This window comes from Linepithema humile, chromosome 1, assembly GCF_040581485.1.
Source record: "Linepithema humile isolate Giens D197 chromosome 1, Lhum_UNIL_v1.0, whole genome shotgun sequence".
Lineage (NCBI taxonomy): Eukaryota > Metazoa > Arthropoda > Insecta > Hymenoptera > Formicidae > Linepithema > Linepithema humile.
Window position 1 is genome coordinate 1980640 of NC_090128.1, and position 26093 is coordinate 2006732.

At 39.8% G+C, this 26093-nt stretch overlaps 3 protein-coding genes across 4 annotated transcripts; 2 read left to right on the forward strand and 1 right to left on the reverse strand.

The window, feature by feature from the left end:
- Positions 1-1189: 1189 nt before the first annotated feature.
- Positions 1190-18986, forward strand: LOC105674539 (endothelin-converting enzyme 1). Its single transcript, XM_012370926.2, has 17 exons — positions 1190-1550; positions 4994-5065; positions 12272-12339; positions 12709-12881; positions 13107-13352; positions 13960-14165; positions 14361-14537; positions 14760-14858; positions 15189-15333; positions 16273-16487; positions 16596-16772; positions 16867-17029; positions 17152-17200; positions 17512-17579; positions 17711-17847; positions 17956-18120; positions 18554-18986. Exons 2-17 carry the CDS (start codon positions 5054-5056, stop codon positions 18728-18730), a joined length of 2277 nt encoding a protein of 758 aa, XP_012226349.1. The 5' UTR covers positions 1190-1550; positions 4994-5053; the 3' UTR covers positions 18731-18986.
- Positions 18158-25995, reverse strand: LOC105674544 (p21-activated protein kinase-interacting protein 1-like). Of its 2 annotated transcripts, XM_067348324.1 has the most exons (5): positions 25765-25995; positions 25413-25530; positions 24949-25142; positions 20329-20491; positions 18158-20237 (listed from the first exon to the last, which is right to left on the reverse strand). In XM_067348324.1, exons 1-5 carry the CDS (start codon positions 25837-25839, stop codon positions 19006-19008), a joined length of 1782 nt encoding a protein of 593 aa, XP_067204425.1. In that variant the 5' UTR covers positions 25840-25995; the 3' UTR covers positions 18158-19005. The 2 variants fall into 2 exon arrangements, with proteins under 2 accessions (XP_067204425.1, XP_012226354.2); XM_012370931.2 differs by lacking the exons at positions 24949-25142; positions 25413-25530; positions 25765-25995 and adding an exon at positions 20781-21059.
- On the forward strand, positions 22148-24711 carry LOC105674541 (mitochondrial enolase superfamily member 1). The gene is made up of 6 exons (XM_012370928.2): positions 22148-22310; positions 22547-22649; positions 22954-23069; positions 23152-23306; positions 23380-23963; positions 24090-24711. The coding sequence occupies exons 1-6, from the start codon at positions 22227-22229 to the stop codon at positions 24539-24541; spliced, it is 1494 nt and encodes a 497-aa protein (XP_012226351.1). The 5' UTR covers positions 22148-22226; the 3' UTR covers positions 24542-24711.
- Positions 25996-26093: the final 98 nt, after the last annotated feature.

Here is a 26093-nt window from a genome sequence, read left to right on the forward strand (position 1 = left end):
TAAATTTTGACAAATTTATCACAAACACTACAACAATGCTTATCTATTCTTTCTGAAAATCTAATGTGAAACTACAAGTTTTAAAATGGAAAATATATAAGACATACGAAAGTTCTGCGGTCAATTATCACCGCATAACGCTTAAAATTTCTCTAACTTGAAGTCTATCTTAAATCTGCAACATTTTATACTTCGCAAACTTATCTGTACTTTGTTGCATCGCGATCACGATTAGTTAATAATATGTTTTTAGACGTGTGCGCTTTGAAATATCGAAGCCATCTGCAAGAAGATGCGAGACTACAGTCACGCAGTATCGCGCTTCGGCGAGCGTGTAATTTTTTATACACAGCCTGTTTCTTTTTCGCGGATCCCTTTTTCGGCGCGCAGCGACCGTCCACACGTGACGCTAAGGACGCGAAGGAACGAGCTGCTGCGGAGATGAGGATGCGCGTGCTGGTGCGACCCACGCCGAGGGGGAGCACACGGTCGGGTCAAAGAGGCCAAGATAAATTGCAATCTAATCCGCGAGAGTCAGCTGGGGCCAATTGCGATTCGTTGCGCGTCCGCAGGAAGAGAGGAGTGGCGCCCGTGCCTGGAGCGCGACGCGTCGTACACCTCCCGCCTTCGAGGCCTTGCGGCAAATGCTGACGGGCCGTAGAAGCCACGTCTCTTTAAAACGCGCCGCCGAGGAACGCGAAGATCTGCGACGTCGACCGATCGAGATCGAGATCTCGGAACGGCGCAACGATGTGCACTGTCATCGAGTGCCCGCGGTAAAAGCGGCTCTCGAGGTGATCGATGTTTTCTTTTGCGAGTAGCACGTCGAAACTGGAAGATCGAAATTATTTTAAATATCCGGAATCGCGAGCGTCACGCCCGATCGCGACAAATTTATTCACGCACGATGCGCGTGTTGATATATTATTCGTAAAGAAATCGAATGAGAATGAAAAGAGATGAAATACAAGGTGAATTCATGCGGAAATAATCGGGAACGTGTATAATATAATAAGGCACTATTGATCGGACGAGTATCTTGATAAAATTTGGAAATTTTCTCTCTTTAATACGTACAATTTTTTTATTTCACCGCAATATAGTTGCCGAATAAAACAGACCCCACACTGCGCGCAGCAATCCGTTCCTGACGAATCGTGGCGCGGAAATGGTGGGGGATTCGAAGATTAGAGTCGCTCCTCCGCAAGCCGAAACTTCAGTTTAGTTTACTAACGTCCAGCGTCGCATCCTCCACCGTGGCCCGCACACGGAAACGCATGCGATCGCCGAAAAGCAGAAGGGAAGAAAGAGGGAAGAAGGGAAACAAAACCTATGCGAGTCGCAGAGTGATAACGTGAAGCGGCTGCGACAACACGGAGGACAAAAATCGCATATCAAGAAACGCGCGCTCGCGTTCTTGCACGTTTTCCTGCCGAAAAGTTTCTTTCGATTGCCGAAAACTTTCGTCGCACGAAGAGTGAGAAATTGGAGCACGCACGCGATATTTTAATATGCGCTTGTAAAATTTCGTCGAGGGAAACTGCAAATAGGTGAGTTTTTGACAATCGATACCTCATGCGAAATCATCGATAGAGATTTATTCTTCCGATACCACTTTTTTCACAAAAATGAAATGAGATATTTATTTCGACAAATTCATCCGAATTGTTCATATTGCATTAATTTATATTTTGCAATCTTGTAAATCTTTGAAATGAGATCAAAATTTATCGCAAAATTTTTTTACATTAAAATGAAGGATCTTGATGATGGATTTGTCCTCATAATTAGTAATAAAAAAATTTGGTAAGGAAGTAAAGATCTGAAAAATATTTTTCTTCTTAGATGGACAGAGAAATATATTAAGAAGTATATTTACAATTTTTGGTAAGTTTATTTATAAATGTGAATGCGAGATGTACACACAATTTTCTTGGGAATAATGCACGTGGTACGTTAAACGTTTCCTGACGCACGCGATTATTCATTGAAAGGTCGAAGGTCCCTCCAGAAAATAACTACTCTACAAATAAACTGTTCTAATCTTGCACATATCTATAGCTGTCTATTGACATAATTAGCAATGTAATCGTACATGACGTATGTGCAATGATTTTTCTAAAACAATATGTAGATATGTCAGAAAACATTAATTAGAAATCTTGAAATTGTGTACACAAAAACATGAATGAATTATTAACAATTCTCAGAAGCTTATTGATAACAAAAGAAGTTTAAAAGATAAGTTCCCTTGTTTTACTTAACGCTATACTTCGATGAAAATATTTTTACGCATTTTCTTACTCTTTAGTTGAAAAACATTGTTTTGCATCTACGTGAAGTTTACATTTCTCGAAAGTGAAAGCACCATTTATAATAATGAAATGATACAAGATAAACTTTTTGATGCATTCCTGATGCTAAACCACAGTCGGTTATGCTCGCCTTGCGATTATTGTTTTTCGACGCACGTTCACTCAAAACAATAGTTCACCGACAATACTTAACAAGAATAATTCCTTGTTTCCTTAAATTCATGGAACTTTTTAATACTGCAGTTGAATGTTTTTCTTTTCTGACAAGAAAGTTCATTTAGTTATTTAAACTACAAAACATTGAATCTATCAAATAGGAATCAATTATATTTATTAAGAGAGAGCCGCATTTTTTGCATGTCACTTTTAATTATTTAAAATGAACCAACAATTAAATAATTTTAATAGTGACTTAAAATTTAATATTTTTAATACATAAAGTAAATTGTTGCTTTTTCTGTCACGTGCATAATCTTTTATTAGAAAGTTTCTGTACATATATATATACGAATTATGTTAATTGATTAATTTAAATTAGTGAAATAAAGAAGTTGGGGAGAATCTAATTGAAAAAACACTCACGTGCGCTGTAAGATTAATAGTGTACCTTCCACAAAAGCACTTTCCGACGTTGAATTATTTTCTGGCGAGATGCCAAAGAGAAACAGTCGGGGTGTATCTCTCTTAAAAGAAGTTAAATTTTGAATTTATACGATCTCTCTCTCTCTCTTTCGCTCTCTCTTTCTCGCGGGAAAAACCTTTTAACGAACGCAACGCCACTCTTTTAACATGTTCCATGTTTATGAATAGATTTTAAAACGGATGTTATACGCACACGACCGCCCCTCGTACATTTTTCGACACTCATACAAAGAGACTGTTCCTCACGAAACGAAGCGGTCTGCTTATATCTTCCACATCCTGCGGATCTTGATAAGATTCATGCGTAAAAACGTTCTTAAGACTGCATCGTCTCCCCAACGAATGAATATTTTGATACCACAACCAACAACAAGTCCCTCTGTTCTAAAATAGTTCTGTAATTTTAGAGTTCAAGATGTTAAAATATACTGAAGAAGCATTTCGATCACTTTATCGATGAGCAATAATTTAATTTGACTCTACAAAATCCGTATAAATTATTTTGCTTTATCATTTGAAAATTGCCGGCGAACGCATTCGTAATGCAAACGCTCTATTTCGCGTGTAATGAGCAACAAGTATATCTGTAACTGTGAACATTTTCGTTGCATAAGAGTAATTGTATCTGCAGTTATCCACTTCAACATTGTATCTTTAAGCGCCGGCCGTGTTAAATGATCGCGGATGACCACACGCAACCGTTGCACCACGATTCCTTCGCGCGAGATGCGTGGCGGCAGATAGCGATTAATAGACGCGAAATCGAAAGCATCGCGAGAGCAGGATCGGATTTAAACAGCGAGCGAGTTGCCTCTCCAGTGCTTTCCGTCAAGGAGGTGCAATGAACTACCGTTGACATTGCGCACCGCAAACTAGAAATCATTTAAACACGAGGACGATTGGTGGAGCTAATTGTGTGGTGAAAAATAATCGGAGATCGATGCATCCACGAATATATAATGCGATGCTGATAGAAAATTCGATATAAAATTCGATATACTTCTCTCGCGCTTTCGCCGTATAAAATTTTAAATTCGGAAAAATTTTGTTTCGATAAATTCATAAATATTCAATAACTCTTCGTCAAAATTAATCGATAAGTATTTTTTTTGTCTCTCCTCGCGGCGTACCGAAAATAGATACAACGTTGCGCGCGATAATAATATTAAGCTCGCCGCAAGTGTGTATGCACTTCGGCCGATCCTGAGCGAGAGTAGCTGCGTGCCGCACGCTTTCGTCGATCCGCCGGGATGCATCCGATTTAATAATGATCTCGCGATTTCACGAGGCAATTTCGCAGCACAAAAGGGAGTAAATCGCCACGTGATTAGACGAACGCGCGCTTTTCCGCGCGGCTTAACCCGCTAATCGAGGAGGATACTCTCGTTTTCAGGCCCCGACGTGGTCGCACGACGTAGAGTGCTCGCCGAGGTATGAAAATCCATAATGAAATCGTCTCAACTGCACCTTTTTTTACTGAATTTCGTTCCCCGCGGAAATTTTTATCCTCCAATTTTTCTTTCCCGACGAATCGTTCAGCGGCAAAATTCTAAATATAGAAATCGCATGTGTGGACGATGGCGTGTCTGATGGAAATGAAAGCGTTTTGAGAGACAATCGAGCTCGCGCGATTCGTTAACAAGTTAATGTACCGTGGCCGATCCTGAAAGACGGTAAATCATTATGAAAGCGACAGCATCCGCGCTGGCGAAGTCTTGATATCCGGTAAAAGTTCGACGCGTTCATCCATTTCTTTTTTCAACTCACGAAATTCGCACGTACGAAGCTGGGCAATTCGTCTTCGCCGCGCGATTTCGTGCTTTCGAGGCCGCCGTTGTTCTTCTCGGGAGAAGAATGCCTCGCTCCCGGTGAGTCCGCGATCACAAAGGAATCGCGGCGAAGGGAGAGAGAGAGAAAAAAAAAAGTAATGTCACTCGCGCGCGTCATTCTTTCCTCATTGAATGCAAAACAGATGACTCACGGCCCGCCGTCGCAGGGAGACGAACGTTATTAATAACAATTTCGTCCTTTTGCAGATACGCCGCTGCGAGAGACTGCGCCGGGAAGGACGAGACGAGGGCGAAGGAGACGCGAAGATGAGATATAAGGTGAGTCTCTTCTTCGCCCGCACCTACGTCCGTCGTTCGCCGAACGGCATATAGAGATGAGCGTGTCGAGACGGGGATAGTCTCAAGATTTAAGTGCCTTTGTGCGCCGACAGTCTCGTCATTGAAATTCAGCTACCTATTCTTTAACCAATTTCATGGCAGTTTTTCCTCTTGCGTAATTGTCATGTTCTGCGATCATTACTTGGAATTATTTACTTCGAAAAATGTGTACGCAATTCTTGTGCAACGTAATTGCACAAGAATTGTACACATTTCTGCATAGACAGATTCTTATCTCTTTTTTTTTTTTTACATAATAATGTCAGATGATAAAAGTCGATAAAGTAATTATCTGAAGCACAAGTAATTATTATCGCACACGGAAGCTGCAAATCGGCTGGAAAGCGCGCAGCAAACGCCGAGGCAGAATCGTCCTCCGAATTGAAGATTGCGATTCTTGAAATTTGATGCAAATCCCGCGTGTTTGTACAATAGTCTCATTTCACATTCATGCCACGAGCATTGTCAGGAAGCGAACATCGCGCAATTGGAATTGATTTATTTAAATCAATTCTAATTGAATGTACTTTAAAGGATTATCCCGCTTGTCGCATTAGCGACGATAGCGGTTGAAATTAATTTATTCACAAATCCGCGCAACGCAGTTTGCGTCGCTCGGCTAGAAAAAGCGAAAGGATTCGCGCACGGAGTCGGGCGAAAGGGTTGAGTTTAAAACATTCAAAGCTCCACTTCCGAAAATAATTTTTTACCCTCGCGGCCATGAAGTTTCGACTTGCACGCCGATCAATCGATCAACCGTTGTTCTCTTCGGAATCAAATCCAATTAAGAGAAAAAAAAATAAAATGCCGCGCTCGATTTATACTTCGTTAGAAAGCGCAAACAGTGGAACATTGCTGAAACCGATTCTGGGCTTTTTGCTCGGCGGGAAAAGAGGTCAATCGCGTGCAGGTGAAGGATAATTAAAATAAGACCGGTTACTAACATCGGATATCACATTCTATTGGCCGAGACAGATAAAGCGACGCCATTTACGGTTAATATCGATTTTCTCCTTTTGCGGCGCGACTTCGCAGTTGCGGATTTTTGCGGATTTTTTTAAACCAGGTAGTTTCTCTCTCCCGTTAGAAATGATTCATAATTAATTTTTCCCGCGAAGTTTACCGCTTCTTGCTATTATGTAAAAAGTATCAAATATACCGGACGAGGATGAAGAGCTCGGCTCGGAGTTTTAACACTCCGAGCGCGCTTCTTGAGCAGATAGCCGGCTCGTGAAATGCATAATCTTATCAATTTTTCCCTTCCGTCAGTCGCGGCAATCTGCTTCTTCCTCTAGTAGTCTATTTGCTTTCCTACTCTCTTTCATCTCGCTTGTAACCGCCTTCCCCGCTATCTCCCGACACGGGTCACGCATTAACCCCGGCGAGATGATCGATAGAACCGATTGTTCCTTCGATCAAAAAGTAGGCGAAAGAAGTGGAGCGTGCAGATCCGCGGGCGGGCGAGCTGGGAATCGCAGCGAGGAATTCGAGTCAATGGCAAGGAGGGCACTTGAAACGATTTCATTCCACGAGCCCTTTTCCGGAAGTCATTAAGCGACGCAGCGGTTACGCTCCGCGCACACCGACCGCAATATTGTCAAACGTTAATCGCTCGGTACAATCGAGCTAATCGCAGAGACCCGTCGATCGAATAAATCGCCGGCCAAAAATCGTTAATTCACGGGCGTCCGCGAAACCTGAAGACTTTCGAAAGAATCCGTGAAACTAGAGTTTCGTGAAAGTTGCTTCGTAAACATTCGTGGAACCGAGCTTTTCTCGGCCATTCATTTGAACGAATCGCTTGTCTTCCGCGGAGCGAAATCCGCGTGGAAATAATATCAATCAATTAGCTGGGAGGAAGATGAAAGGGAGAAATAAAAGATCGCTCCTCGATTGCCGAGGCTAGAAGTCACTGACCATCTTCGCCGGCGTAATTGTATTATCAAGTAATAGCGCGATAATGGGTTTCAAGCACCAACAGCTTGGCGACACTTGTGACTCCCCACACTTCGCGCCGTTGAAATAGGATCCTCTCAATGGCGCACATTGAGGCGTTCCACTTGCGGAGCGCGCGGAGCACAGCAGGACACGATGGGCACAGTCTGTATATAGACTCGTGTGTTAGTCACTTTTGAAGGTAGCCTGCGGACAGCCTTCCCTCAACCTACATTTTGCGACATCGGTAATCGCTGAAAAATAATTTCGCCGCTCGTTAGATCCGCCATTATCCGTCGAATGAAAAAAAAAAACGGCGAATAATAATTATTGTGCCTTTTCAAGTGTCACCGAAGGACTCGGCCGGCTGATCCTTCGAGTACGAGTGACTCAGCGAGCGTTGATGCACGTAAGATTAGAATATTGCAATATTGTTATAATTTCTTCGAATTATTTGCACTTTTATAAACGATCTATAATTAACTTATCGCGAACGGCAAGATATCGGGGACATTTTTGATAACATTAATTTGAAATAAACGTGTCAGATGTATTTTTGCGAGATGAATGAAACGTTACGAACGAGACACATACACTCAAAAAAATGATCGTGCAATAATAGCTAAAATTTTCTAGGTGTAAAAAATTAACTAAAACAGATAAATGATTAGCAACTGTTGTGATATTGCATATGTAATTACTTAATCAGTTTAGATGACAGAAACAGAATATATATCTGTATTGTTTGTGAACTTTAAAAAGAAAGTTTCTCTAAGGCGCCTATCTATATAAGATCAATCACGTGTTAGATCATGCAATGAATAACATTTAGCAATGGTACCTAAATTTTTCAAAAGCTATTGCTAGAACATTACTGCTATAAATTCTATATGTGACAAACAATGTTTTCACAGATACGAAAAATAGCGATACATTCTTGTTGCGATATCTAGAAATCTAACTACATCAGCGAAATATTTTTTTGAGTGTATCGTCGCGGTGTATTATATATTTTTTTGCGCAAGGAAACGCTCTAGCAAAGATACATCGAGCACTCGCTTCTTCCTCCGCGAGTGCAAATAAGAATAAATGATTCGGTCTCATGAGAAACGTCATCTGTCTCGGCGGAGGAAATTCTCGACGACTTGCGGCGTGCCGGCCAAATTTCTAAGTCGAGCCGTTTATTTTCGAAGTGGCACAAATTAGATTTTTGGAAAACGCAATTAGTCTACGCGTAGGCCAGCGCGGCGCATCCGGCGAAATTTTGGAAGATTCTAATTATAGCAAACGGTCCGAACAATTTATTGTCCGCGCTGGCTTTGTATTGAAATCACGCGGGCTAAAGAGCGTCTGCAGGAAGAGAATAATAATTCCAGCGAGAGAAAGATTATTCGTTCCGCACAATGCAGTTATATATACGCGAAGGTCGTCGACAAATTATGTGACGCGTATAAGCAGTTTCTTCATATTCTTAGCAATTTTGTGCTAAAAATATTGGTTTGAATAAAGAACGTAATAACAGAGAGAGAATTTTCGATTACGATCCTTCGACGACGATCATTTTTCAAGGTGCTAAAGTGATCTGCCGCTTCTGAATGAGCAAGAGATGTCGGAATTGATTAAAGTCAAAAACAGCGTTCCGTCATTAAAATTGATCGAGGAACTTGTTCGGTGTGCATTGAATTTGCAACGCATTTGCATTACAAATGTTTAATATCCCGATTTAGTCGAGGTATGACAGAAACGTGCGGCATACGATATACAGATCGAACGACCGTGCGTGCTCACGTGCCGCATGATGATCAGAGTCAATGTTTCCGATGACGTTTTCAGGTTCGTACGCGATGAGCCGGGGAGCCTTGACAATAAATAAATACTGTGCGGTGCATCGCCACGGTAATGCTTCAGGTTTACTCGTGTCGCGTCGCACCTGACGAGAATTGGTAATCGATCTGGAGTCTAAATCGATAAATTAAAGTAAACATTGGATATTTAGAACGCAAGACCAGAAGTACAAATTGCGCCGAGGGTATTAATAGACCGGCGTAAACGGCGTCGATAATTAATTGCTGCTAATGGCGTCGCTGAAATTTATACGGCGCGGACTCATTAGTTGCCTGATAAGCTTATCAGCTATGTGTACAGTGGTCAAAAATACGCGATCATGTCGAAAATAGCGATAGATCAAAGCTGTGTTCCAAAACAATGAAACGTTAGTAATCATTATGAAAGGCAAATATAGTGATTTATTATGCGAACGTCGCATTATTCATGCGGATTGGACAGATAGAATTCGCTAAGAGACTATTTGTCTTATCTTGAAATTTCAGGCACGAAAAGTTTTACACTGAAAAACATAAATCTCATTTCTCGAATTTAGAGAAATTAATAAAGTTATTTTATTATCAATTTTATAAATGAATCTTTTCATGAACGAAGTCAGCATTTCTCGGAAGAAAAACCATTTTACTCGTAAATGGTTAACCTTTTACTTTGCAATTTTTTCCTGCTCGAGTAAAAGCCTATTGAAATATAAATACAGGAAGGAAATTGAATTATGCGCGTTAAGCGCAACTCGGCGGCCTTGATTATTTATCGCGTGATTCGCCGTCGATCGCGGAGGAATCCATCAACGTGACGTAAGGAATTAATTAATTAATGCGCAATGTTTTACGACGAAACAAAGAGGCGTTTCGTAGACGCGAACGTGGTCTCGTCGATAGATGCAAATGGATTTGCTGTTATCGACGATAATGGCGAGATCGGCCGTTGTTCGTTGATCGATTTCATTTAGTAGCGAGTCGGGAAAAGGAATTCCTGTTCGTCGCGAACGTCCGCGAACGCGATCCAATTCAACGAGTAGTTTCTCGATCGCAATCGTAAATTAAAATTCCACGAGTCCGCAGTGACGTTCAATGTCAGACGCGCCGCTCGAATCGGAAGCGCTCGACTCCGGCCTTTGACTCGACGTTGAACGGTGAAATCCTACGGCGCGCAAGGACGACGCTGCATCGGAAGCGACGTCGGATGGGTAATAATTGCCGTGCGAGGACGTGCGATCGGAAGCGAATCAGTGAGGACGATCGCCGTCTCGCGAGTGGCATCAAACGCGAAAGATTATCGGCGATTAAACGTCTACGATCGCCGAAATGAGTGTCATTTTCAATCACTCCGCTGTGCATAATTCACGTGAAGTATAATAATTATCGTTGATTGCCGGAAACGCGAGGTGCGCATTTACTGCATCGCAAAATGATTAATAATCAATGCTTTCATTTCGTAACGCGATAAACTGACATACATTTATTATGATTGGCATCAATCAACTTCGAATTGTGAGTACAAACGATACTGTTCTCCAATTTGCACTCGGATATTCGACAGATAAAGAAAGAAGAAAGAAACTTGATTGGAATAGAGAACAACTTGATTGTGCTATCGTAGCGCAAAGAACTCTCTCTCTTTCTCTCTGTTTGATTAAACGAAGGGAGTAGCAGATACACGATTGCGCAATTCGAGTTTACACGACAGATGGGGAGAAGAAGAGACGAGATGAAAAAGAGTCGGCGCGTTCGAGTAGTTCCTTGCATATAATGGCAACATTGTCGGACGTTGATTTGCGTCTACATCGTGCGCAGAATATCGGATTCCCGTCTCTCGGCGAAGACGGCAATGTAACTCTCGGAGGGCGATTTTGCCAGCGTTAATTGGCGTCAGTCAATTTTTTCTAAACTACTTATAATTATACACAAAAATGTTCTTACGTTCTATCGTTAAAATACGCTGCGTTCGTAGCTGATGTACTTTTTTTCATAAATATAACATATCGAAAGTTTTTGAACAACGCATCGCGGTGCAATTAGATGAACATCCGAGTGTCCTTAGAATTGAATTGTGAAGGACAACAGTTCCGAGTTCTGCAAAATCGTCCTTCCCCGTCCGTTTTGCTGTAATCGCAGAGAGATTGCCTCGCGATTCGGATCGAGGTGTCGTCCGCGGTAGCGTTAAACCGCATGATCGATACGCTCACCTTGCCCCAGAATCACTTCAGGCATTATTCTCCTCGTGTCCAATATCCTGTCCTATTTTGACGAACGATCCGCGTCCTGTTAGATCGAAGTCCGCCGCTATTCGCAGCAGTGACGCGAAAAATAAATGAGCGAACGCGAGAGCTTACATAAGATTCCGGCCAGATGTGGTCGGAGCCGTCCGTTCAAGCGTAAACGACACAAGAGCGCTTTTATTTCGGACGCGCGCTCGCTAAAATCGATGATCTATCAACACTCCCCAATTCTCAAGTGCACTCCACTTATCTAACGCCGGCGAGAAAACTGTATTCGCTTTTGAAAACTAGAGCGCAGCAGAGTCGCTTACACTCAAAAAAATGATCTTGCAATAATAGCTAAAATTTTCTAGGTGTAAAAAATTAACTAAAACAGATAAATGATTAGCAACTGTTGTGATATTGCATATGTAATTACTTAATCAGTTTAGATGACAGAAACAGAATATATATCTGTATTGTTTGTGAACTTTAAAAAGAAAGTTTCTCTAAAGCGCCTATCTATATAAGATCAATCACGTGTTAGATCATGCAATGAATAACATTTAGCAATGGTACCTAAATTTTTCAGAAGCTATTGCTAGAACATTACTGCTATAAATTCTATATGTGACAAACAATGTTTTCACAGATACGAAAAATAGCGATACATTCTTGTTGCGATATCTAGAAATCTAACTACATCAGCGAAATATTTTTTTGAGTGTAGCGCAAGCTGCGAGAATCAAATCCGCTCTCGCTTTCGCAGACGAATACAATGCGGAAAATTTGTTCCTTCTATTTTTATCCTTCTCGCTGGATATTTTTTCCTCCGACCATCTTTCCCGATATGATTCAGGAAGGTTGAGTTAATTGTTCTCGGCGAATCGCTCTCGCAGAATCTCCACTCCAAGGTCTGCCATTATAATTTACAAGATCTACTTGGCGCGCTCGGATGCATTTTAATCTCTCGCGTTTTCAAGGCAGAAGTCAAGTCCGAAGATACATATTGCTTCTTTGTCGTATTAAAGTAGTATCTTCGACGGTGCATTAACCATCTTGCAGCTTGAATATGACGGGCGTTCTTCACGCTCGTCATTATGAATGTCATTAAGAAAAGAGACATAATGACACATAATGTACGATGCATCATCGCTTCTATTTTGCAGGTGAACGATCCGGAGGATAATGAGCGGGACGCGGAGGAGAACGCGAAGGGGAACTCCGACGTTTCATGGTAATTTTCTTTCCGTCTTTCTACTCTTTCCAAAGACCCCAAGACGAAACATTTCGCGGAGACGATCGTCGTTTATTTACATCTCTTTCCCTTTCCCTCTCCTGCCATTTGCTTGATAATACAGTTGTGCTGACAATGACAGTAACATGTAGCACGTTTAGAAACACAAAAGATTAAATTTACAATAAATCAAATTCTCTTCTTCTTGTCGAACGGAAACCGTTTGTTAAATTCAATCGAAACCGTTTTTAAACACGAATATGAAATAAGTTGCTCAATCGCGCGCTTAAAAATCGCGAGTCAGGCATTTGCGCAACTTGGCCGTAAGTTTTCGAACACCGTCGGAATCCGCCTGTTGCTTTTCGACAGGAATTACAGTCACGAGAAGAAGTCAAGCGGCCTGGAGATGAGGCTCGTGATCGTTGTCGGGCTGCTGGCGGTGACCGTCATTGCTCTCATCGTAGCATTGACCTTGCAAATGGCGGTTTTCCGCAGAGAGGAGTACAAGACAATGTGTCAGAGCGAGGAATGCATCAAGACAGGTAAGACCACAAATGGCCTTTTTATTTAAACGAGGCTAATTTATACATCGCGAGGCGATATGTTGCGAATAAATCATCACTTCGTAGAGTTTTGTTATTTTTAGAATTAAAATTTGCAATTTATTGTTTCGAATCGCGAGAGAAAATACCGAGACGCGTCGTTTCCGTAATTTTAATGCGAGCTTCGCCCTCAACAATTCGAAGATAAATTTATTTGCATTGCAGCGGCGCGAGTTATAAGCGCGATGAACAAATCCATGGACCCTTGCAAGGATTTCTACAGCTTCGCCTGCGGCGGCTGGATCAGCAAGCATCCGATTCCTCAAAGTCAGAGCTTCTGGGATCAGCTGAGCTTGCTGAGGGAGGAGCTTCTCAAGAATTTAAGGATTCTGCTCGAAGAACCGGACAAGGAAGACGATCTCAAACCGGTGAAACTGGCGAGATCCCTTTACAGGACCTGCATGGATATAGGTGAGTCGTAAAGGATTAAAGTAGGATCAAGCGAACGACATGACTGAACCGTTGGAGCTTTAAATTTCTCAGCCGTGCTGAAATCATTCGGGAAGAAGGATTTTAATGTCAAAGGAAAGAAACAGCAATTATTTTTCATGCAAAACAACGACTCAACCGTTAACGGAACTCCGATAATTCATTCGCGTTAACGATAAAATTATCGAGTGTCGCTCTTTCGCGCGGAGATGGAATCCGCGTAACGGCGGATTTGCATAATGCGAAAGGATAATTTAACAATGCACCGCCGCTCGCATTGCAACGTATCGTTTACCGTGGCGTAAGTAATAGCATAATAAGGCAAATTGACGATTCTATTATCGCGAAGGAGTAGCCGGAACTCGTGCCACCGAGCGGGATTGCTACGTGATTGCGATTATGAAACGGGAAGATTAAGCGTGTAAATGATTTAAATAGAAGTAGCGTCGCAATAGCGTTAAGTCCTTTCGAAGAACAATTCACACTTCGCGGAATGAATTACGCGGAATGGTATTCATATTGGATTATAAAACATTTATGTCTCCGCTGTCTCGGCAATAAAATGCGTTTCCGGAATCTCGAATTGCAGCGAGCGTCGAGGCATTAGGACTGGAACCGATCTTCGAGGTGCTCGGTAAACTAGGATTACCGAAGGACCCGCCGATGCAGGACGAAATACCCTCCCTCGATATAGCGAGATTAGCCGGCATCGGGCAGAGAACGCTGGGCTTGAATCTCTTGATTAATTTTTACATCAGCGAGGACATTAAGGACACCACGAAGAACCGGATGATGGTGAGAACGAATTTGATTGTGATAAACTTCAGAGATTAAAAGAACACGATTGGACAAATTGTCGAAAAGGATATTCCTTTCAATTTTTGGAAGGATTTTGCTTTTTTTTTTCATGCGAGAAGCAAAAGTATAACTTGCATTGCAATGCAGATGTCACATTTTATGACAATTTATTAAAAAAGGAGCTCCTTTTAGATAGAGCAAGTGTCCCCCGGATTTAGCGAGCGCTACTTATTGGATCCGCCGCGATTTCAATCGGAATTGACGGAATACAGAAGGTACATAAAGTCCATGGTCGAACTCGCTGGAGCTGGCAACATGAGCGCGAATTATGCTAACGAGATCTTAGAGTTCAGCACGAAAATCGCTCAGGTAAGTCGTCGCGTTACATCTTGCGTAATTTTAATCCTCACGCGTTTGACGCTTAATTAAACCTGTCTGTGTAATAATTTCAACGCAACGTTCGCAAGCTATTCATTCAGCCTATCTTTCTATAATTTATCGATCGATAATTTTTCACCTACGATTACTCAAACTTGCAATGTGAGGATAATCGTTTCAGGAGCGCGTTTAATTCTTTTGAAATCCATCCAGATCATGGCGACACCTGAAGAACGGCGCAGCTCGGATCATCTCCTTCACGACGTGACCATCGACGATCTGCAAAAAATCACCGACCTGCACGCGCAGCAGGTAAAGCGATTAACGCTCTATTCACTTTTGCACGAGTGTTTACGCGTGTCACGTAAAATAAACGATCATTCATGTTAATACGATGCCGATAAAGCTCATTAGAAATTCAAATTTATATGGAAAACAAGATCTCGTTTGCACAAAAACCTTTAAATAAATTAAAGCAATATTGAAAAATTACAATTATTATTTGTTAAACAGCTTTAAAAAGCTTGGAATAATTTTCGCATAAATTTTGTTTCTTCACACAGATGCATCTCGTGATTCGAATAGATTGCCAATAATGAATCGCTCTTAACACCTAATTAAACCCGCGAAATGTTGTTTCAGTGGAATTGGACGAGGTATCTGGAAGGTGTATTCGAGAACACGAATGTCACGATAAATCCGGCCGTAGATCGCGTTCTCGTGATAGATCTGAAGTATTTGCAGAAATTACCGCTGCTGCTGTCCGTCACGCCACCCGCAACGATAGGTACGTTTCTAATTTCCGCACCCTCGTCAAAGCAGACGCGATTGCCACTCGGCGTAATGCACACTCACTCAAATTACATGGCACCTCGTTGCTTTTGCTTCCATTACGCCCGTTTGCGTCTGCTGCGTACATTCGTATAACGCGGAAGCATCCCCTTTGCGCCCGCACATTCAATTGACGGCCATAAACATTTTTATTAATCTCTGCCATTAAGTAATTAGCGGTAATAGTAATAATAACAGAGTAATGGATAATAAGCCGGCGGCTCTCTCGTCGACGGCTTTGGACGAGGTGGAAAAAAAGCGTCCAGCGCTTTTGTACAAAATAGAATCGTGAAGCGCTCGTCCTTAGATATTCAAGACGCGAAAAGCAACGTCGCGGGAAAAGTGTTTTACAATTTAATTCGCGGCGCGCAGTAGCGAGTGTGGAAACATTCACTCAAAAAAATATTTCACTGATGTAGTTAGATTTCTAGATATCGCAACAAGAATGTATTGCTATTTTTCGTATCTGTGAAAACATTGTTTGTCACATATAGAATTTATAGCAGTAATGTTCTAGCAATAGCTTCTGAAAAATTTAGGTACCATTGCTAAATGTTATTCATTGCATGATCTAACACGTGATTGATCTTATATAGATAGGCGCTTTAAAGAAACTTTCTTTTTAAAGTTCACAAACAATACAGATATATATTCTGTTTCTGTCATCTAAACTGATTAAGTAATTACATATGCAATATCACAACAGTTGCTAATCATTTATCTGTTTTAGTTAATTTTTTACACCTAGAAAATTGTAGCTATTATTGCTAGATCATTTTTTTGAGTGTTCGAGAGGCCGCAGAGGTCGAAGAAGCTATCGGAGCTTCATGTTCGCGGCGGAAACCACGTGGCTGCAATTGTTTCTTCGCCAATAACGCCCAGCTCTATTTTTCAGTCCGATTCGTTTGGTGGACCGTGTACTCGACCGTTGCACCGTTGACGTTGCAAAAGTTCCGCGATCTCGGCTTTCAGTTCTCGCAGAAGGTCTTCGGGCTGAAGGAGAAGACGCCGCGCTGGAAAGGATGCACCGGGAACGCGAACGCCAACTTCGGCATGGCGCTCAGCTACGTTTACGCGCAGAAACACTTCAGCGAGCAGGCGCGGGAAAAGGTGTTTGCGCTACAGCTATTCAATACGAAACTTGTGTCTTACGCGTCGTTAGCGTTTTCTCAACGCAGAAAAGCAACGTGAGAATTAATTATTGACTGCGATCGACAGGCATTGGAGATGTTGCTGGATATCAGGGCGGCATTCGACGAGATGGTCACCGAGCTGGATTGGATGGACGTCGACACGAGGGCGCGAGCCCATAAAAAGCTGCACGCGATGAGACCGTTCGTAGGATTTCCCGACTGGATCACGGATCCCAAAGAGCTGGACAAATTCTACGAAGGAGTAAGACACACTCTCTCTCTCTCTCTCTCTCTCTCTCTCGAGAATATAATTCACATACAACTTTAATCTGTGCAACGCCCCGGTGTGTATTCAGGTGGAGGTGATCGACGGGAAGTTATTCGCGACTTTCCTGAAGCTGACCGACTTGGCGATGAAAAAGAGCTTCAACAATTTGCGCGAGAAGCCCGATAGAAGCAGGTGGATATCGACAGGCACGACGGTAAACGCGTTTTATAGCGCCATATTGAATTCAGTCAGTAAGTATCGCAATATCAGTTTCTTAATTGGCACAGTTGTTCGTCTATCATCGTCGTCTCACAGTGTTTAATTTAGTTCTTGAAATAATGAGGCAAAGTTTTAAGAAGAGATGTGGTTTCAGCTTTTCCAGCTGGTATCCTGCATCCTCCTTTTTACGGGAACGGATTGGAGTGCGTATATGTTTTACGAAATTTTCACAAACTCATATTAGATTCGGCATGCAATCGCGTGGCATTTTCTTCGTAATAGAGATAATTCTTTATATATTGCTTTATATGTGGCGCAATACTAATAAATGCAATTAAAAATGTAAAATTGCGTAGCCACTGGATGGTAATAATTAATAATTGACACATTTCAATTTAAAATACAATCTAGATGTATTCTGAAGCGATATGAGCTCGTGAAAATAAAACGACACTTCTCCGCGCGACCGAGGTTGTCTTGATAAGCCGCTAAGCTCTAACGTTGCGCGTTGCAGGTCCATTAATTACGGCGCTATGGGGGCAATTATGGGCCACGAGCTTACGCACGGCTTCGACGATCAAGGTGCGTGATCAGCGATGCAACGCGCGTTGCGCAATGCACCGCCGAACCGACCACTCTATCTTTACTTCTTTGACACTGAAATGCCCGCATATTCATAGTGATATCTAGAATTATGCGATTTTCTGTGCCAGGACGCAGGTACGACGAGAACGGTAATCTGCGGCAGTGGTGGAGCGACGAGACGTTGCGGCATTATCATGAAAAGGTGCAGTGTATGATCGAGCAGTACAGCAGTTATCATCTACCGGAACTGGGCGATAATTTCACGGTAAGGCATCGGGGTGGCGAAGAAGGCCCCGTTGCTCGTTGAAGGTATCGAGAAAAGCGTGTCAAGGTGCTTCTCGCTCGCGCGCTCAATCATTCGACTAATTTTCAGGTAAACGGCATTAATACTCAGGGTGAAAACATCGCCGACAATGGCGGCATTAGGGAAGCGTACAGGGCGTATCAGAGGCTGATTGCGCGCAACCCTTATCAGCAAGCTCTGCCTGGCCTCGTCGATTATAGCAATGAACAGTTGTTCTTCTTGGGTTTTGCTCAGGTAAATAAATTTTTCACCGAGATAATAGAATTCGATCTTTAGCTTTAAAACAATAAAAATTTTAATACTTGCAAAACAGACGATACAATAGCCTTTCACTGAAAATATACACTTTGCTATCTTAGTTCTAATCAGGATGTATTTGCAATTGGCAATCAATATAAAATTCTGGAAAGAACTGAATTTTCTCATTCAATAAGAAATCTCAGTTAACTTGAATTATAAATTAGAAATCAAGTTAGTTGGAGAAATTACTTCTAAAGAGACATCTATTGATGGAACGCGAATAAAAAATTTCTCACGAAGAAGATAAATTAACATGAATTTAATGCTAGTTTGACAAGAATAAAATTGAGGATGAAAATGAAGATTTTTTACTAAAGTGCGCATGTGAAGCTTTGCAAGAGTCATAAAAATCTTAACCTTTTCTAAGGTGTGGTGCGGCAATTACACGAATGGAGCGCTGAAGTCAAAGATAATAGAGGGCGTGCACGCGCCGAATCACTTCCGAGTGATCGGTACACTGTCGAACAACGCGGAGTTCGCGAAGGCGTGGAAGTGTCCGCTCGGCAGTCCAATGAACCCACCGCACAAATGTATCTTGTGGTAGATATTTCTCGCATTTCGAACAGTAAAAAAAAAACATGAAACGGCGCCGGAGTGTTATCTTGTTCAGACTTAATCTTTACTCGTGACACAGTAGGCGTTGGTGCAGTGATAATTCTAAGAAATTGTAAATAGACTGATTTACAATTATAGGAACTAGCGAGTAATTTATTACACACTTAATAAGTGCTACTCTTAATTTTAAGCTTATGATGTAAATATCACACGGAAGAAGAGAATAATGACTTTTATAAAAAGACCTTTCAATTGAATCCTAATTTATTTCATCAATTTCTTTTTTTTCTTTTTCGGCACAATTCCTTCTCCTTTCACTTTGCTTCTCGTCTTTTTAAGCGGAGCGTCTGTCATGGGTGACTTTATTTTGTGCCTCTTGTGTAGGAGAGATGATTCCTCAACTTTGTCAGTTTTTTTTATCTTCTTTGCTGGTAAAGTCGCTTGCGGTGCAGAACCGTTTTCTTTTCGTTTTTTCGGAGGGCTTGTCTCAGGCGGTAGTAGCTTCTTCTTTTTCTTTGATTTAGCGACTTCTTCTACGTCCAACGATCTGTTTCTCTTCTTCTTTTGAACAACCTCTTTCGATTTTAAAATTTTCTTTTTCGAATTCTGAACATCGTCTTCAGTATCTTCTATAGCTCTCTTTTTTTTATGCTTCGTTTTTGATGCCTTTACCTTGGGATTTGTAATGCCTATGACTTCTAATTCGTCTTCATTTTCAATAATAACCTCTTGCCTCAACCTGACCTTGCTTTTCTTTATTTCTTCTTCATTTTCTTCTTCCTCGTCCAACTTCAATTCTTTTTCGGGCTTTAAATCTTTGCAGACTTCTGCCAGAGAAAGACAAGTGATTCTAGTACCACAATTAACGGCTTTCAGCATATTTAAGCCATGCGTATCGTATCTCCAAAGTTTTATTTCTCCGGAACTGGAAGCGCTAACTAACAGATCATTCATGTGCGAGATGCACTTCACTCTCATATTATGCGCCTTCGTATTCACCGTATGTTCCGAGGATTTCAAATCGTAAAATACGATCTTGCCGTTTTCGAAGCCAACCGCAATCAAGTCCTCTGTTAAAAATTCCACGCAAACAACTTTCGAGTCAAAAACAAGCTTGTTATCTATGCCAGCTGTTTCTACAGAATACATATATATGTTCTGATTAACAGCTAATAGATACTTTTCGCCGCTTGGACTCCATTTGACGATTGTTATCCACTTAGCTTCATTCTTTAACGTTGGCACTAAATTAATAGCATAAGCTTGCCTGCCTTTGATCAGATTCCATGTCCTAAGCGTCCCGTCTTCCCCGGTAGACAATGCTAACTTCCCTGATGGATGAATCGCTAAAGTATTGACAGCTGAACCTTTGTGTGCAGTTGGCCAGAGTTTCTCCATTTGCCAATTGCCGCAGCGAATAGCGCCTATACTTCCATCCTTACTGCACGTGAACAGATGCGAGCCTTCTGGAGTGAACGTAACACAATTGATTGTATCTGTAAAAGGAGGACTATTAGTCAAGAACATTGGCATTTAACAAAAATTTATATTATTATATTAAATGCAAGCATAGGTTCATTTACGTACCTGTATGATGCATCAATTTGCCAGATTCTCTCCTTTGACGCATATCATATAGACACACTGTTTCATCTGCACCGGCAGAAGCTAGGTAGCGTTTATTACTGGCAACACTGCGTACACTTGCAAGATGACTGTGAGTCGCAAAGCTCTTCTCTACTTGGTACTCCTAAAAATAGAAGAAGATTTGGTTAGAAAAATAGTTCAAAGGGTTAATTTTAAAGTTTCATAAATCAAATGATTGAAGATAAATCTTCCTTTTCTAACCACAAAATATAAGTGTATTGATATCTCTGATGTCTGATAATATAAGTATTATACATATATTTTTCACAAGGCGATAATCATATAAATAATAAATAATAAATATGACTATTAAAAATGCATTAAAAATGCGTAATAATTGACAACAATGATGAATAACCTATAATTCAATATATGCAATAAGGTATACTTACATTTACAATGTTTTGCACTTTATAGCCGAGCAGATATTGCTCATACGTTCCCACTATGATTTCGAACGGATTCGACAAACTCGGATACATCTTTCTTAATTTTTTTCGTCACATCCACCGGTACAGTATATATTCACACGTGTATGCATAACACGATGCACGATCTATCCAACTCCATTCGAGACATTTTCAGTGGCACCATTTCTATAGCCATTAGAACGCCCTATCGCGTCCAACTGTTTACAGTACGTTACCGTTAGCTAATAACAGAAAAATCAACTGGAACAAAAAATGAGATATTTGTAAAAAATAAATATATTTTTTGAATATGATAAAAAATTCCGAACAGTAAACAATAAACGTTTCTTAACTAGAACATAGCTGTGGCTGTAAATAATAAACATTTAGATATCTCATCTATGTTTACTTGTGTAATTTTATAAAAATTTGTTATTAATTTTTTAATTTGTTTAATTATTTTCCACTCTCGCACTTATTATTGCTATCGCGCGTGTGATATGATAACATTTACGACACCAAATATTTATGAAATAAGATAAGATACTTCATGTTTACAAGTACAATTCGATATACGTATACTAGACGCCAATAATGTTTTGCACTTCTGCTTTGAAAGATTTCGATTGTATAAGATAGATATTTATGTATCACTTGGAATTATGTTTGATAATTTAACATTTGGGTGTGGTAGCATGTTTGAGAAATTAAATTAGAATATTAACAATAGGAAACCTTGAACAAGAAGTAAATTAATCGATGAATTTGTAGTTATAGACATTTTACAAAACCAATGTTCACGATGCTAGAATTCGGTCCGAGATTTCGGGGAAAGGATTGACCAATCGCATTGGTCAATTGACCGAATTGTTCAAATGTGATTTGCTTGTTCTCATAAGAACATACGGCCGCATTCATCACAAGGCGCATTAAACGCAAGCTGGGGCCTCATTTTAAAACTTTACTCCTCAAATAACAACATAAACAACAGCCTAGTTATAGTTGCAAAATATAATACTTACTTTTAAATATTAAATTCATAGTATAAAAACTAGAGGCCACTGAAAAATTTGTAATTGTTTATTAAATTTCGCCTTTTTGCATCATGTAATGCATGTCGAATTTTATTTTCAATAAACTTAAAAAAAATGCGTATAAATTTGATTAACTGAAATAGATTTGTTCGTTTGAGGCCCCATAATGAAGTTGCGCCTAGGGCCTCCAAAAGTATAAATGCGGCCCTATAAGCACACATACCTACGATGTGGTTGGGTGAAATTTTCCAAAACCGGAAGTGTAAAACATTTACTGATGTTTCGTGTAACGCAGAACCTTATAACACTCCGAGAAAATACTGCTCGGCATTCAGTCAGTATCCATTGGTAACTTTACACGTAATCGGTGAACCGTCATTTAAAATTCAGAAAAATGATAGAGGCAACATTAACCAGTTGTGATATATACGATATAAGATTTCTTACATCAAAAAACTTGGATGGAAGCGATGCGATGGTACGTAATATTAGTATTTATTAGATAATTTGTATACTGCATTCTAATATACCGATGAAACGGCACACGTGTATAGAAAATATTTATTTGCTGTGCGCAATATAAGGTATACTCTCTTAATAATATTAATAAATATTACTGATATCTCATTTTGACTTCTAAATTATTATTAAAATATATAAATTATTATTATAAAATATGCTTATATTAAAATTATTAATTTTTATTTACAACAGCATACCAGTCCCAACTATTCTTGCGCATACGTTGTAATAAAAACAAACACAGGACATGAAGGATATGCTCCTTCATTTACTCTGGGAAAGGGAACTGACATCCGTACGTATACGTTAACGTTGACATGTTAACACGTCGGAGATACTTGGGAATTATTGGGGACCGCTAAACTTTCCGTTCTAAAGACCGTTTGAAACAAAGAAATTTTTTATTTTCCACTTTATAATGCATTTTATATGTCGTACTTTGTTCTTCATAATTTTTTTATAATTTTATATAACTTTACAAATATATACTATAATAAATTTTGTAACACGAATAAATCACGTAAAATCGGCGCGGCACGGAACGTGTAAATAATGTCTCCAGTACATTATTTTTTCATCGTTAATATTAATTTTTATAGTTGTGTTAGCGATTAAGACCATATTTGATATCATAAAAAATCGTACAACAACATACATTTATAACAACTTCGCGGAAATATGGAAAAACTTGGCATGCCACCCGCAACTCCGTTGGGTAATGTATAATGAAACGAGTAATATATAATTGCACAATTAAAACGTACGAAGACTATTGAGATGTAATTTGATTATTGTAGCTTGGACCAGAAAAAGGTATAATACATACAGCTACAGGAGCTATTGTAAACGCATTGTGGGACTTGTGGGCACGTCTAGAGAATAAACCACTCTGGAAGCTTCTTGTAGACATGTCGCCTAAGCAGCTGGCTTCCACTATCGACTTTAAATACATGTGAGGCACAGCTTTTGTTGCAAACTTACTTTTGTCATCCATGTAGATTTTTTCAATACAAACTTTTATGCAGTTCCGACGCGATAAATGAAGAGGAGGTGATAGAAATGCTTGAGAAAAACATGCCGCGTAAAGCAGAGCTGGAGGCAGATTTAAGAGAGAATGGCTACCCCGCGTATACAACTCAGGTCGGATGGTTGGGCTACAGCGATGAGAAAATCGAGAAGCTTTGCAAGGAGTATATGGATCTTGGTTTTACGGCTTTCAAAGTGAAAGTCGGTAAGGACATAAACGATGACATTAGACGGTGTGCCATGGTGCGCAATACGATAGGCGATGAGAATCAATTGATGATGGACGCGAACCAATTCTGGGAGACAGATACGGCGATCAAGAATATGAAACTATTGGCACCATTTAAACCCATTTGGATAGAGGAGCCGACAAATCCCGATGATGAATATGGGCACATTGAAGTACAAGTAGCTCTAAAGAAGTTAGGCATCGGATTGGCCACCGGCGAAATGTTCGAGAATCGCTTGAAGTTCAAGTCGTTCTTAAACTTTCGAATAATGGACTATTGTCAGATCGACGCGTCGAGAGTTGGCGGGATCAATGAAATCTTAAGTATATATTTCATGGCAAAGAGATACAAGAGTAAGTTTATAATTCCAAAGATTCAATTTTTAGATTCTAAAATCTCGAGGAGTGCTTTTTTAACGAGAGCATCGATTTTTACTTGAGAAAGCAAAATATAATATAAAAATCTTTTCTTCTTTGTAGTACCAGTATGCCCCCATGCCGGTGGGGTGGGTTTGTGCGAAATGGTTCAGCATCTCCAAATGTGGGACTATATTTGCTTGAGTCAGACCAAAGAAAATCGTATGATAGAATATGTAGATCAACAGCACGAACATTTTGAAAATCCTGTCTGCATCAAAAACGCCTGTTATATGCCACCTACATTGCCTGGATACTCAACCAAGATTAAGGATGAGTGTATCGTCGAATATGGTTATCCAAGGGGCACAAAATGGCAGGAGCTTAGAAGATTTATGCTTCCTACTATCCCATACGATCAGCTCGTAGACTCTATCTTTGACAACTCTGACTATATGGAGCTTTACAACTCTCCCTACACATCTGACGGCTCTGACTCTGACGACTCTGACGACCCTGACCGTCAACGAAGCCGTCCTATTGTGAAATACTCTTTGGAATACTTACGCGCATAAATTAATTGCATGATGAAATCACGCTATAAAAAATATGCGCTGGTGTTTTGCATCAAATATATAGCGAGAAAAAAGTACATATTTTTATAAAACATTTATACTTGGTTTAATATAAAAAAGTATGTAATATTTTCTAATTCAATAAACATATCTTATTAATCTTTGGCAAACTTTATAATCATTTTTATTCACTTACCAATTTCGCTCTATTTAAAAATGATTGCATTATTCTTTAATTGCTGCCAGGAAAGTAGATAGTAGACTTTAAGACTTATAATAATACACCATTTACATCATTTACAATTCTCCAGACGAGATTTGACATAGTCTGTCTGCAAAAGAAGATGGCGATGTAATAAAGATTATAGTGTTAAATAATATCAGCAGTAAATTTTTATTCTACTTACACTCACAAAATAGTAAGAGTTGGGATGAAACATCATCTTTTTCATTAAATTCATATTTTCTATTGGTGAAATAACATGTAGATGTAAATGATCGACTGTATTAAATGGTGGCCAATGAAATCCTGTTCGCGTAGATGCTGGATTCAGATCCATCTTTTCTGATATAATGTTTACTGTAGCGACAATCTTATCGACTGAAAATTAGATTAGATTAGATTTAAGAACCTGAGATTTTACTCAATTATCAATCTTTAGATTTAAAATATGTTATTTATACACAGAGCAGAGAGATATCTTTAATTTTGCAGACATTTTTTAATTTACAAATAAAACAATTAATAAATACTTTACTACTCAATAATGACGCGTGTAACAAATAAATGTTGCATTCTATAATTGTGCAATTATTGATTAAAAATCAATATATATATATATCTTAATGAACATAAGACTGTAATACTTACAAAGCTCAGAATCTTCAGACTTAAGTACTTTTGCATTGCGTATATGTTTATTCGGCAATATTAAATAATGATGTGTCGAGGCTGGATTAATGTCTTTAATGCATGTAACTTCATCATCCTAGAGCAACAAAAACTATTCTATTATTTGATGATATTAAAATAATACTATGACATGACAATGTTATGAACATGTACTAAATACGCAAAACTTACACATTTACACATATAAAATAAGAATGTATGGCTAATAAATAGAATTTAAACTTGCTTTATCTGACGTTTTTTTTTTTTAGAGAAGTGCCTTCTCTCTTTACTAGCTGTCAAAAGCTCGTTTGAGGTTAACTTTTCATACCTCGTAAATTTTTTCCCCAGGTTCTTCATTTCTAATAATTTTACAAAAAATGCAATCTATTTCTTCCTGAGCCATCGAAACTTGTGCGAATTAATGGACGAATATGTCGTTTGGGGAATAATTTTAAATGTTGAACTTATTGTGCACTATCATTTACGGAATCACGAATGCACTCTGACCAGCTGAGTGGGTGTGTGTTTCTGATCAGCTGAATCACATGCATAGACACACATTCATTGCCTATGCTAAATAAGCATATGAGAAATAATCGAATGCATAAATTAGAAAATAAAAAACCAAACAAATAAAAAATAAAAAATTGTACTTTT

Excerpts from the sequence above, each read along its gene's own strand:
- LOC105674539 (XM_012370926.2), top strand. Across the intron at positions 12,882-13,106 it reads CGAGGAATGCATCAAGACAG|CGGCGCGAGTTATAAGCGCG; the intron begins GTAAGACCACAA and ends TTTGCATTGCAG. Across the intron at positions 17,201-17,511 it reads TTTTACGGGAACGGATTGGA|GTCCATTAATTACGGCGCTA; the intron begins GTGCGTATATGT and ends TGCGCGTTGCAG.
- LOC105674541 (XM_012370928.2), top strand. The coding sequence starts at position 22,227 with ATGATAGAGGCAACATTAACCAGTTGTGATATATACGATATAAGATTT. Across the intron at positions 23,070-23,151 it reads GCCACCCGCAACTCCGTTGG|CTTGGACCAGAAAAAGGTAT; the intron begins GTAATGTATAAT and ends TGATTATTGTAG. Across the intron at positions 23,964-24,089 it reads CATGGCAAAGAGATACAAGA|TACCAGTATGCCCCCATGCC; the intron begins GTAAGTTTATAA and ends TCTTCTTTGTAG.
- LOC105674544 (XM_067348324.1), bottom strand. The coding sequence starts at position 25,839 with ATGGCTCAGGAAGAAATAGATTGCATTTTTTGTAAAATTATTAGAAAT. Across the intron at positions 25,143-25,412 it reads GTCTGAAGATTCTGAGCTTT|TCGATAAGATTGTCGCTACA; the intron begins GTAAGTATTACA and ends TCTAATTTTCAG. Across the intron at positions 20,238-20,328 it reads CAAATTGATGCATCATACAG|ATACAATCAATTGTGTTACG; the intron begins GTACGTAAATGA and ends CTCCTTTTACAG.